This window comes from Bufo bufo, chromosome 6, assembly GCF_905171765.1.
Source record: "Bufo bufo chromosome 6, aBufBuf1.1, whole genome shotgun sequence".
Classification (NCBI taxonomy): domain Eukaryota; kingdom Metazoa; phylum Chordata; class Amphibia; order Anura; family Bufonidae; genus Bufo; species Bufo bufo.
Genome location: NC_053394.1, coordinates 109535334 through 109549841, shown reverse-complemented (window position 1 = coordinate 109549841; position 14508 = coordinate 109535334). Strand labels below are relative to the sequence as shown.

General features: G+C 44.9%; 1 protein-coding gene across 2 annotated transcripts in view; it reads left to right on the top strand.

The window, feature by feature from the left end:
- The window catches only part of OSBPL2 (oxysterol binding protein like 2), an 80973-nt gene that overhangs the window by 50057 nt on the left and 16408 nt on the right, over nt 1-14508 (top strand). For both annotated transcript variants that reach the window (XM_040438701.1, XM_040438702.1), the window contains exons 3-5: nt 4412-4544; nt 9998-10073; nt 12257-12391. In XM_040438701.1, coding sequence (XP_040294635.1) covers nt 4412-4544; nt 9998-10073; nt 12257-12391 — 344 coding nt within the window. The remainder of the gene's footprint in view (nt 1-4411; nt 4545-9997; nt 10074-12256; nt 12392-14508) is intronic.

The window sequence follows — 14508 nt, the reverse complement described above, 5'->3', positions numbered from 1 at the left end:
ATGACTGGAGTGACGTCACCACAGGTCCTTTTCCTGCACACAGCTAAGATGAAGTTAGTTCAGGTTTGGGTACCAAACATGCCGATTTTTCTCACGCGCGTGCAAAACGCATTACAATGTTTTGCACTCGCGCGGCAAAATCGTGCATGTTCCCGCAACGCACTTGCACCTTTTCCTGCAACGCCCGTGTGAACTCAGCCTAAGGGTTACATAGCATCTTAAATCAGTATAATGCTATGCGACCCCATCAGTGCTGGGAGGTCAGGACGGGTGCTCTCCCTGATAGTGTTGAGCGAACTTCTGTTTTAAATTCGGCGTCTAAAGTTCGGCTTCCGGTTAGCGGAGAATCCCGATATGGATTCCGAATTCCGTTGTGGTCCGTGGTAGCGGAATCAATAATGGCCAATTATTGATTCCGCTACCACGGACCACAACGGAATTCGGAATCCATATCGGGATTCTCCGCTAACCGGAAGCCGAACTTTAGACGCCGAATTTAAAACAGAAGTTCGCTCAATACTACTCCCTGACACACACTGCGAGTACAATGTGTGGAACTCGCTCGTGTGAAAGGGGCCTTATAGGGGGTGTCAGACAGTCTCAGGAATGAATAGGTTTGAGAGTTGCCCATGTCTGAAATGACGGTCTCTGCATGCCTCTGGAAGGCGCTTATCCCCATTCTTTTAAAATAACATTTTGAGTTTGGCCAAGTTGATTGTGCAGCTGGGACTGATGTGTAGGAATTATTTTTTTTTCAAAAATGAAAATTCACAGAATATCGGTATAAATTATCGGCTATCGGCCTGAAAGTTCAGAGTATTGGTATCGGCTCTAAAAAATCTATATCGGTCGATCCCTACCACCAATGCTGGATTGCAAGGTGGTCGTAACCGTGGAAACGAGCAGTGTATAATGTGATGGAAAAATGAATCAAGCCAGCAAAGGAGACAATATGGACAATCACATTACATTAGTAAGGGCCTTGTTTAAATGTTCTCTACATGATAAATGCCGTTTGCTAAAGTGAGACAACCCTTTAATTCTAACAATTGCAGTGCAGAGAAGAAACGACTGAATGTACAATTGTTTCCTTTTTTGCTATTGCCCAAAATACCGTTGCACAAGGTTTCCCTTTTCTGTGTCTGAGCGGTCTTTTTCACTCCTATGTGACTGGCCTACGTCAATGGCCGCTCTGCCAATCATGGAACGCTATGAGGCATCCTCTATGGGTGCTATAATGGCTTCTATTAGAGGGCACCCATTATCTTCCACTCATGAAAAGAATATTATTGAGAATTACAAGTTTTAGGACTGGTTCCCTGTATATTATGGGTCTTCTCCAACGACCGGGTCCCTACGCTGAGGTAGAGCTCCAGGGCTCCAATTATAAATCTGTTATAGGGGGCCCCCACCTAACCATTTGTAATACTGGTGGTGTTACCTGCCAGAAGAACCTTTTGGGCCCCTCAGACACCAGGGTCCCTGTGGATCATCATACCACATGTTCTTGTGGGAACGACCTGACTGCGGGGAGCCGCGGCCACACAAGCTGCAGCAGGCTCTACTTAAACTAATTATGGCCGCATAGTTTAGTCGGTCGGTATTGCTAATGGATGTACGGCCACACCGTGTGCTCCTACCCTAAGGGTTAACGGATCTTGGCTAATAGACCTATTATGAAGAAGTGAGAGGAAGTGTCGGAGCATGAGATCCTCAGCCCCGTGTGCTTTTACATCATGTGTCAGGTTACTAAATGTCAAGTGCTGTCACGTGTCTTCACTAGGAAGCGTGAGGGCGATTATTTGGGTGAGTAATACAAGCTGTAACTGTACTGCAAATATAAAGAAATGGGCAAATATAACAGCAGAGAAGCAATAGGAGCAGGTTATGCTCATCGGGGGAGATATATCAAATGGGTGTATAGGGAAAATGGCTTAGTTGCCCATAGTAACCAATCAGATTACACCTTTCATTTTTCACAGCTCCTCTGGAAAATGAAAGGTGGAATCTGATTGGTCGCTATGGGCAACTAGGCCAGTTCTGCTTTACCCCAATTTGATGAATCTCCCCCCATTTTCTGCCATTTCTGTTTCAGAACATTGGATTCGTTCCCTGCACTGGCGTTTTGTGACTATACAGCGTTATGTCTGTGTGTTATTTCTCATCTCTCTCCGCCTGCATCCCCCTTGTAATATTGGAATACCAAATGTTGGAGCATCTATTTTTTTATGGCTCGATGATGCACCATTTCTTTATTATTCCTGCTAGAAGTTTTGAATGAATTACTAGCAGTTTGTAGTAAAGATCCAGATGGGTGTTACCAACTGGAAATTAGTCGGATTAGATAATGTCACCCCCAGCTCCTAACGCCCATCTGGTGTAATTCATTCATAACCTCTAGCAAGAATAATAAAGGAATGGCGCATCGTAGTCACAAGAATAGATGCTCCAAAATTTGGTATTACAAGGGGGATGCAGGTAACCGCTAAAACAGGAGAAGTGACAAGTCCCCTTTTTGGAGGACCTCTCTGCACTGCTGACATGTCTGGCTCTTCCCCCTATAAAGTTACAACACTGGAGCATCTCTTCTTTGCTTTGCGCCATTCCACTGTTATTCCTCCTGGAAGTGAACGTTGGTATTTGTGTCCTTACACCATTACTGGATGGTTTCAGTGAGTTGGAGGGACTGTGCAGTTTATTTATACATTTTCAGAAGGAATAACAGAGGAACGGTGCAGAGTTTTAAATAACGATGCAGATATTTAGGTAGTTGAGATCTTACTCTTCATTTCTTGTTGTGCCTAGTGTGATGGTGCACCCCAGACAATTTCACTCTGTGTACATATCATATATAATATATATCTGTCTCTACGTCCATGATTTCTCGATTTTCCCCGTTATAGATGCTTTTTCCTCCATTTCCTCTGAACCTTGGTATCAGTCTGTAGTTTTCTTTTTGCCAGGGTCTGCCCGTGCCCGCCTCTGCCTCCCCCATATCTTGTATGTGTTTTTAGATGTTTCTCCGCAGCTAGACAGGCGCACAGCGTGGCGGTGGCGACCGGCAAATTAACATGTACTAGATATTCAGCGGCAGGGACTGCACTTTCACGTCTCGTCAGCAAATGCAAAGCAGATAATAAATGAATAAATAAATGAGCTGTTTAGCATCCACTGAAGGCACTGCCCGCGCAGCTCTGCGCCCCCAGTCTTCATTTTAATTTTCTATGGGAAAAGCAGCTAGTGGGTGACAGATGCATTGCCCATGCCGCTAGGTGGGCACCGCCCCAGAACTCACAGATGCATTGCCCATGCCGCTAGGTGGGCACCGCCCCAGAACTCAGGGTAATGCACTGTGGAATTTCCTCACGCAGTTCCACAGGGAGAATATCTGCAGCATACACGCCATATGTGAGCATGCCCTCAAGTTTATATGGAGATGCAGCAGAGTTGAAATTGTGATTTAGTTCACTGGACCTGCCTTGTCTGGGCTTCATGATAAAGTGCCCTGCTTGAGGTAAGAGTAGTTCTACCTGCAGTCCTATGCAAAACCACAGATAAGACCTTGGTAGTTGTAAGAAATATGATTCTGCTTGGATAGTCTCTGTTCAGCTGCACCCCGCTACCTCTGCTCTGCTACATTCGTTAAATGTTGGCTCATGCTCAGGAGTGTATATAATGACCCCCTGGAGGTGGCAGTCTGTCTGGGGTTCATTTTCTGGCAATATATTCTCTTCCCTCTGCTTTTTGTTAATTAAAGGATAATGAGGATATCCCTCTGCCATCTGGAGAATGTGACACAAGAAGAAAAATGTCCCTTTCTGAGGAGTTTGGCGGCAGCCTGTGCCGCATCTCTTGTGTCCTTCGATTTGTTTACCGGAGCAGCAGGGTTGAGTTAGTACAGGGACTTGTGCCAAGTCACAGGCTGTGATTATACGTACCTACTGTCTTAACATGCCACTGTACATTACCATTGTGTGGAAATGAAATAGTTAACTGATAGATTCAGCTCTGCTGCATCTCTGATCCACACTACACGAGGCGCCTGGCAGTACGAAGTCTCATTAGCGATATCCAATAATGCAATTACAGCGGTGACCATGTGCAATGTAGTGAGTGCCACATTTTTATGCTCCCTGTCACTCACTGTGCTGTCAGTCTTTACTGTGGTTCTGGAATTTTGTTTATGATTATAGTTGTGTATAATCTGCAGCGGTTGCGATGAGCTGGCAGTTTCATCAGGAAAGGATTCGTGTCTGGACTTTAAACGTGACATGTCGCTCGCTATTGCACAATATCCACCCCAGGCTTCGTCAAAAGCAAAATGCACTAAAACTGGGCCGACCTTCAGCTGCGTCGCAGAGCAAGGTTCAGTGCCAGTCGTGTGTAACTGTCGCCCTCCTCTCCCTGATAGGCACCGACTCTGACAATTCATCTGGAGAGTTCACAGACACCAGCCAGAGGATCGCACAGATGACGCTCCCCGACCAGAGCACGGCGGCCGAGGACGAGAGGGGTCCGCAGGAGAATGGGGTGAAGAAGCATCGGTAAGGTCACTAACCAACCAATATCCCTTCTAGCTGTCTCTCACGTAGTTTAATCGTTTATTCTTCTCTGTTATCAACCAGTTGTGGAAAATCTATTTCACCGCAATCACTACTTTGTCGCAAATCCTTATATGTGTTAGTACATAAAGGTGGACTCTCCCCGAGGATCCCTTACCCCTGCTCAGTTAGGGCTCATGCACCCGGCTGTATCTTGCCTGTGTGTCCCATCCGTATTTTTGCATCCGATTCCCTCCTTTTATATAGAACAGTCTGTGTATAGCTCTGTCATTAACAAGCACCACATCATCCTTACATATTCTCCATGATTGGATGGGAACTATAGTGTGGTCATGTGACCCTATCATTTCTACCAAAAATTAAAAATCGGACAGCACATGGATGCCATCTTTGTACTGTCTGCATTCATAATGATAGAGCACGTCCTATCCTTGTCTGTATCGCAGACGAGAATAGTCGTTTCCAGTGATGTGATGGAGAAAAATGCGAATTCCACATGGAAGGTGTCCGTATCTTGTGGATCCGTGGTTTGCGGACCTCAATACGGGCACAGTCGTGTGCATGAGGCCTGAAAGTGAGTGGTGCTTGACTTTAGAGGACTGCAGTCTTCCTTTGAAGTCTTGATATTCTTTAAAGTCAAAGACCCTGTCCTAAGTGACGATGTGTCATCTTCTCCATTCACATCCAGAGCTGCTTTCAGCATTTTTTAAAATCTGCCCTTGGAAACAGCAGTTTAGGCTCTCCCCACTGCAAGAACTACGGGATCAGCGGCACATTTAGACGGGCAGACTGTCGGGAGCGAGCATTCACAGGAACGTTTGTTCCCGAGGATCGGGCGGTCTAAAACCACCTTTATTGTTGAGACCTATGATATTGGGGGGGTAATCTCCCGATTCACACCATGTTCCACCTAGTCAGTTATGATAATAGAAGCCGTTCATGACCACTCAGTTTCCATCGATGGTACCTATAAGACATCTCATGTCCTGCAGCGGCACTTGCTGCTGCTATCTCCCCACTGTCAGACCTGCTGCATGTGACAGTGTTGACTGTGTCACTGTCACCTGGGCTCCCACAATGCACTGCTGACTGGTAACCATAAACCAGCAGAATTCTTAATGTAGCTTTAGGCATGACTGGAGAACAAAGCATCATGAGACTCTGGATCCGTGCAGGGTCAGGATTTACCAAATTGCTCAATATTTGATGTCGATTTGGTTAGACACAACTTTGCACATCACTAATTTGACCTCTTTTACGAATTCTCTTTACTACTCCCCTTTTGGCTAGGGCTCCATTTAGGGCACAGTTTCTGCACACTTCCCTTAGTACATATCCCCCTTTGTATATTACAGTCTGTCCATATCCTCTTCCTCCCCCTTACATATTCTTCATGATTGGATGGAATTTTTGTATGAGGTCATGTGACCATGTTCTCAATCTGTTCATGGGTTTAGATGCTCTGATGTACAGCCGATTGTCTGGAACAAAGCGTTCTCGGCCATCTCCGTATTTACATGCAGCGATCTCCTTCATAGTATGAGGACCAGAGATGGCTATTGTCATCGCTCGTCCCCATACAGAATCATGGTTTCTGGGCAGCAGATCGCTGTTTAGACCGCACAACCTGCTGCCCAGTAACGATGATTGATGTGCCCGCACAAACGACGGGGTCACCTGATGAAGGAGCGTTTCCCTCGTTCATCGGGTGTTCGGCAGCACATTTAGACGGGCAGATTATCGGGAAAGAGCATTCACAGGACTGAGTATCGGGCAGTCTAAATCCACCTTTATTTTTGAGACATATGATATTGGGACATATATTTCCCAATTCACACCATGTTCCACCTAGTCAGATAAGATAATAGAAGCCGTTTATGGCCACCTATGGTACCTGAATGACATCTTCTCTCCCGCAGCGGCCGCTGCTATCTCCCCTATTACTATACGTTGTTTATGATGTACGGAGAAATGCTGCAGCTACTCTTGTGTGGAAATGCCTGATTCTCTGGGAACATCCATAGTACAATATACTACTCAGGTATGCAATGTAGTCCTAAAGAGGTGGTGAAGTGTCAGGATATTGGTCATCAATATCAGATCAGCGGGGGTCCGACATTTGGCACCCCTGACGTGAGACTACGGCGCTCGTGCATTTTCTTCATTGTTTAAACACTGAAGAGGACGCAGCGCCCACACGAGCACCACGGCCCCTTCCAACAGCTGATCGTCAGGTTGCCGGGCGTCAGACACCCACCATTCTGATATTGATTACCTATCCTGACGACACTGCACAACCCCCTTAAATGCTCTGTGCTACTGTGGGTTATAGAATCTCTCTGCATGATATACACAGTATTCATAGTGTAGGGTCTGAGGGGGCAACGCTTGACTCAAAGTTTTTTTTATATATTTTTTATATTGATGGCCTATCCTGTAGATTTTACTGTCACCAGGTCAGTGTATGCCTCTGGCTCACCTGATGGGCTGCTTGGCGTCTTAATGTCTATGTCTGGACCTGGGGGCTTAGAGTGTAACCTGTGCAGGCACTGGCGTGTATGCATCCTCTGTACTGTGCTGTGGTATATGTTAGCATTATGGTAATGCTGGGGCCTAATGCACTGACTGTTACTTTAAAAACATAATAGCTGCTGTTCACGTACAACCAAAAGATGCCAGGCAGCTGGCGGTAAAGGCTTGTTATTAACCTTTTTAGTAGTAAGTGCATTCATGTTCCCAGTTCTACCGTTTCCCCCAATAAGTAATAAATACTGTTAGGTGACATCTGCATGGCGGGTATCACACGGCCCCCACTAAGACAAAAATCTGCAGACCTTGAGACTCCTCCTCCTCCACCACCACCACCACCACCACCACCACCACCACCCTTTAGCTTTCCCAGGACCCTTGATGGAAACGGTGGCTTTTTATGCAGGATCAAGGGGAAGCATTACCATGTAACTAGGCAGACTTGCCGTGGTTTCTGCTTGGAAAATCTAAGTGACAATGTCAAATGAAAAGTGCTGAAACTTTCAAATGTTGTTCAGTTAATCACCATTTTCAGGATCTTTGCTTGCTGTCAGAAAAGGCAGCATTCAGAGTCTGTTATCTTTGTACAAGACCAAACACTTCTCACAGCGGTGGGTTTATTGCGGTTGTATCCGGTCTTGAGAGTCCACTGCGGACTCCAGGCTGATACTTTTTTACGCGCACTGATACATTGTAGCAAATCATTCGATAGCACGGAGATTTGCGCTGTAAACGTTTTTCGCTCTGAGGATTCCTACACTGGATGCAATTATGATAATGAATTGGCTCTGAGAAGTATTAGGTCTGCACAGATATTTCAGCCTCTGAATGTGTAGTCACTAACAGCAAGCAGAGATCTTGAAAATGCTGATGATTGGAAACGTTTCCATGCCTGCTGCATGTATTCTCAAAATGCATAGAGCTGAGAGAGTGACCTGACAGAGGAGTGTGATTGAGGATTTTTTGCTTTTTAGTTGCAACCCCCGGCTCCCGCCGCCTCTGACATGACACTTTTAATCATGGCTCTGTGCATGGTGGAGTTGACAGAAGACTTCGCTGTCTCGTCCATCAAGTCTGTAATCTGGTTGTCACCTCTCTGCCATCCAGACTTCACAGGCAGGATTTCTGTGAATCCGTTCTCCACCCGATACTTCCAATTACAGAATCCCGTCACATGCCTCTCCATAACATCTACCTGACGCTGTGATGCTCCTAGTCGTTGCATGCTAGAAGTGGGGTTGGGGGTCTACCCTAATGATCACTGTACTTACTGTTTGTTGTGAGTTTTAGGGTCCATTCACACATCCATATGTTTTTTTTTGCGGATCCGCAAAACACGGACACCGGCAATGTGCGTTCCGCATTTTGCGGACCGCACATTGCCGGCACTATAATAGAAAATGCCTAATCTTGTCCGCAATTGCGGACAAGAATAGGACCTGTTCTATTTTTTTTCGGGAACGGAATTGTGTACCCGGAAGTGCGGATCCGGACAGCACATAGTGTGGCCCCATAGAAATGAATGGGTCCGCAATTCCGTTCTGCAAAATGCGGAACAGAATTGCGGATGTGTGAATGGACCCTTAGTACTGTATAATGTTTTATTGTGCTGGTTTTCTCTTTACTTTTTAGAGGTCCTTTAAATTTGGTTCGGACAAGTTCCCGGGGATAAAATTGGACATAATGGCAGCTGATGATAGTGAACGTGGTTGCGCGGAGATCCAGGAGGATGGATTTCTGCCAGCTATTGTGTTGTGGTAGCTTGCAGGTGGCAACACAGCATTAACTCCTAATAGTTGCGATATAGCGCTGTGACATTGCGATGTTGCGTGTCGCTGTGTAGTCCTAAGCTTAAAGGGGTTATCCCATAATTAGCCTCATATTGTACGTGACAATCTCTAGAACTACCAGTTCTCGGCTATCTCCAGCAGCCCCATAGAGCTGAATGCAGCAGAAGCCCACATGCATGACCCAAGCCAATCGACGCTTAGCCCCCATCCTTTGGATAGGGCATAAGTTGTCTTAATGGGACAACCCCTTTAAAGGAGCTGTCTTACATTTTGACATTAATGGCCTATCCTCGGCTGGGATATTGATAGCCTAGGTCATCTGAACTGTAGAGGTCTGACTCCCAGGACCCCCACCAATCAGCTGATCATAGAGCTTCCTCACACCTTACAGAGCACAGCGCTGTCCATTGGATAGTGGCTGTGCTTGGTATTGCAGCTCAGTGCCATTCATTAAGCTGCATTACATGGCCTAGGAATGTCCTTCAAACAGCTGATCACTCGGGAGTCAGACCCCCACAGATCTGTACTATCCTGAGGATAGGCCATTAATATCAAAATCTCAGACAGCTCCTTTAACAAGAATGTTTCCAATTCACTAGCAGCAGTGATCATAAAAATGGTGAAAAGAGGTCATCAAGCCGTCCTCAACAGTTGCAAACAGAATTTGTTATCACCTCTTGAGTGAACTACCCATGTCCCAGCATGGTGCCATCAGATCTTCTCCTTCCAAATTAATACTGGATTCCAGGTTTTGGGTTTATCTCTGTCACGATGTCCAAATTAATCAGAATGTACAACATATATGGATGATGGGAGTGAGAGTGCTTAGTCTTAAGAATTTTTCCACCAGGTACATCGACCATAGATTGCTGAAGGGAAGGGCGCCTGGCGCTCTTTTGAGATCGGGTTACCATTGAGTATATTGGGCCTACATTACTTTTCTTGAGTGAAGCCGAGAACCACCAGTGAGAGCTTATTTGGGCTCAGGAGAACACTACAACCCTCACTATTCAGGCTTCTGTGCCGTATCCTATCAATATGCCATAAATGTTTCTGTGTGCACTGTATACAGAGTATACTCCATCACTAAATAACGTACTCCTTTGTGTTCCTCAGGACCGCCCTGCCTGCCCCGATGTTCTCCAGAAATAATTTCAGTATCTGGAGTATATTGAAGAAGTGCATTGGACTGGTAAGTTGGGAGACCACCTTTTTGTCGTATTTTCAGCATTTTATTCTATAGACCCCACAGGCTGATACATGACCTCTGCAATGACCAATAGCTCTAGTGCGTGTGCCGCTAGGTATGTAAAGGGTTATTCCCATGATGGCGGGTGGATAGACTATCTCCCGTATATGCAATCACTACGACTCTGTTCCTTCATTGAAGATGTACATCTGGCATATTCCCCAACATGTACCTCTGTGATATGTGCCACTGTATAGACATACAGCGGCACAGCTTTGCGGACTATGATTTCATATAAAAAAAGGGGTATATAATGGGCACCTACCCCTGTGGGCTCGTCCCACAGGATAGCCGTTGCCAATATAAACTTTAAAGATTAGAAACTTCTGATGAAGTAATGGCTGCAGTAATCCAGACGCCTGCTCGTGCTACAGGTGCTGGATTGTGTACTCTGTAATCCCCGGGGATCTAGAAATGAATTTTACTCCCAGTGCCATCTGGCAGCTATTATGTAGATAGTAAGGCCAGGTTTATACATTGCATTTATTTATTTTTTAGCTGATTTCTGTAATTTGCAGCAAAAGTGCACCATTTTGCTTTGGTTAGGGGAAAAAAAAGCACCACACGATATGCAGCCCCAGCCCCATGTGGACCCCGCCGATTCTTCTCCTCTCGCTTTCGAGTCATTGAGATGCAAACAACAAGGCAATTCCTCAGCCTTGTCCGTGCAAGACAAAGACTGGCTGCAAGGTGACATTTCTGCTGCTTGTCACCATCCCCCGACTGCACTGATAGAAGCTGGCATTGGGGGCCAGTCTACACCATTCACCAGGGGTGAACTTAAGGTGGCCCTGGAAAAAAAAAAGTGGCCCTATTTTGTAGCAGGGCACAAATTGACAGAAGGGTCAACACAAGTAGGCGGGGCCAGCAATACTATATTGCCGCACATTGTACCGCCCCAGCAGAGCCAGATACCACAGTGCATCAAAAAATACAGCCCCTCTGTGGTGGGCAGTGCCAGCTGCCACGTTCTGTCCTCCTGCTCAGTTTGCCTTAGTTTGGCAATACAGATGAATTCAGGAGGGGAGTGTCAGATCATAACTTACCATGGCTGGCAGCCATGAGGAGGGCTCAGGCAGCCCCCTGGGCATTGGCCCACCAGGAAGTTTCCCTGTTGGGTTCATGGCCAGTCCGTCCCTGCCATTGAAGTCATGGAATAGCTGCATTCCTGTTCTCGAGTTCATTGATCTGTTCATAGGTCTCATGTATATTTTTTTCCTGTTCCTGGGAAAGCTGGGTGACCATCAACATTGCTGTGACTAATGGCTTTATGGCCGAAAACATGAGCATAGACTCATACAGTCTTCATTGGGGACACCTACTGCTGGGGGTCCCGGTGGTCAGACCCCCCCACAATCCAATATTTATCCTCCAAACTGTGGATAGGTATTAACTACTTTTTGTGGGATCACCTCATTAACCAATGATGCATGTCTGATCCTAGTTCCTTGCAAACACAAGGCAATTGTTTCTATCCAGTAATCCGGGAGATAAAAAAACTAAGACCCTCCTTCTCGCAGAAAAGCTGTAACCAAGGCTGAACTGGTTACCACCCAGCTTTCTCGGGAACAGATCTAACTCAAAGAGGAACGGTCAGCTCCCCTTTATATGCCTGTTTTACTTACATTCTCCAAAACAATTCTGGGGCCCGCTCTGCCTTGTGCTGTCCCTCTCTTACTCCTCTTGGAAATGTACGATTAAACTTACAATTGTGTTTTGGCATTCCCCTCGTCCATGGGCAATGTCCTTACACACTCGGGGCAATGTCCTATCATCACTTACAGTATCAGACTGTGTAGGGAGACACCACAGTGACAAGGGAAATGGTAACCTCCATTCCCAGTACATTTTTCAGGAGGAATAATAATTAAAAAAAGAAAAGATAGTCTGCATTTATTATTTTGTAGGAAACGCAAGTGGTACAATTTGACAGAAGCTGATTGAGATTTACTATTTTTTTTTTTTTTGTTTTGCTTTGTTTTTTTCAGTGTATTTTCTTACGTTTAAATTATATTTTTTTCTTGTAATGTGCCTGATCCTCCTTACAGCACTTAACATTTAAGTATCCCAGGAGCTACTCACCCCAGTCCCTTTTTTTTATTATTATTTTTTTTATCTACCTCCAGGAACTGTCGAAAATTACCATGCCGATCGTCTTTAACGAGCCCCTGAGCTTCCTGCAGAGAATTACAGAATACATGGAGCACACATACCTGATCAACAAAGCCTGTTCCTTCTCAGATCCCCTGCTTAGAATGCAGGTCAGTATCCAGCACGCACCTGCAACGCTTCCCGCATACACTAAACCTACAGCCGTAACGGAGCTGAAAAGGTTTGGCACTTGGGTTGCATGCAGACATTTCATTCTCACTGCGGGGTAGCAGGCGTAACAGGCAGAACCGATCTTTAAAAACATTGGCGTCAAACATCATCCGCAAACAACAGGAATCGATCTCGCTGGAAGCCGCGGTAAGAACGGAGACTTGAGCGCTCCTTCCTAGAAGGGCGGGGGATGGTATTGGTACACATGTCAGACGTTTTAGCCATACAGCATAATTTCATTTCAGTGGTTATCCGCAGCAGATCTTCTCTGCCGTGTATATGGTAGCAGGAGCGGTAAGGTGTTTTATGATGGACTGCGAGCACTATGGCTGTAACCATGAGACCAAGCTGATGTAGTAGTGCAATGGCGGTCATGTATGGAGAAGAGGAGGACATCCAGACAGAAAGAAAGTTTTATGACTGCCCATTTGATGGTGGACGGCGTAGGTCTTCATTTTGCAACGGCATCTTTTGACTCCTGAACCTGCATGTAGGGTACCCAGCTGTCACAGAAAACCAGGGACCCTGACCCAGTCTTATCATTTTTAGCACAAGGCCACTGTCTCTAAGTAAAAAATAAAATAAAAAAAGACCACACTGCGTCCGCCAACTGAAAGCATTGCCAAAGCCGTCCAGTTCCCAGAGATTATACCTATCGCGTATCAAAGTGGCCAACCCACAATACTAGTGCTGCCCTAACAGTGGCCTGTGCCATAGTGACACAAAGCATAAGGTGTTCGCATACAGGAGTATGTTAATAGATTATACATTTGGGAAATAGGTTATGAAATCGTAATCCCATAATAGGATTTAAAAGTTATAAATGATGCAGTAAATGATGTAATAAAAAAATGTAAAAATAAGTCAGCAAAAAAATAGTATAGAATACATTTTGTTGTGCACACGTTAAATAAAAAAAATTACACATATTGCATATCTACACCATCATAATAACCTTTTATCGGGTTATTAAGTGTGAAACCTAAACGGTATAAAGAATGTAAAAAAGCCTAAATCATTTGTTTTCTATATTCCGCTGGAAAAAAAAAATCATATACAGTGCAAATGTGTGTGTTTGTATATAGATATATTAATATATTACACCAAACAGCACAAAAAATATAAAATTGTTCCCACAGAAAACAAGTTCTCAGACAGCTACATAAATGAAAACTAAAAAAAAAAGACCTTTTCGGGCCTGATCATTAAAAGGGTTTCTCTCACTTCAGCAAATGGCATTTATCCTGTGGAGAAAGTTAATACAAGGCACTTACTAATGTATTGTGATTGTCCATATTGCCTCCTTTGCTGCCTTAATTCATTTTTTCATCACATTATGTATTTCTCGTCTTCGTGGTTACGACCACCCTGCAATCCAGTAGCGGTGGTCGTGCTTGTGCACTATAGGAAAAAGCACCAACCTCTCTGATAGCTGGGATAATGGAAGTGCGCATAGTCCAGCACATAATAAAAAAAAAATTATATATATATATATATATATATATATATATATATATATATATATATATATATATATATATTATATAATTTATTTATTTTTTCACCCCATAAGACGCACCTAGGTTTTAGAGGAGGACAATAAGAAAAAAATATTTTTTCATTACACCTCAGATCAGACCCCCAATGTTAATAAGACCTCTAATCAGACTTTTGCTCAGACCCCAATGTAAATGACCCCCAATCAGACCTCAGATAAGAGCCCCATGCCTCTCATCAGCCCCCATGCTCAGCCCTTATGCTTCTCATCAGCCCCCATTGCCTCAAATCAGCCCCAAGCAGCCTCATGTTTTATAAAATAAAAACACTTACCTCTCCTGCTCCTGGACGATGACGCTCCTCACCACCCGCGATCCTCTTCTTCCTCCTGCTGTCGGCTGTGCTGTGAACTGGCGCGCACAGCGTGAGGTCACAGAGCACCCTCACGCGGTGAGTACAGAGGGGGGCAGAATTGAGTCTTATGGGGCGAAAAATACGGTATATATACACTTATGTGTGTGTATAATATATATATATATATATATATATATATATATAT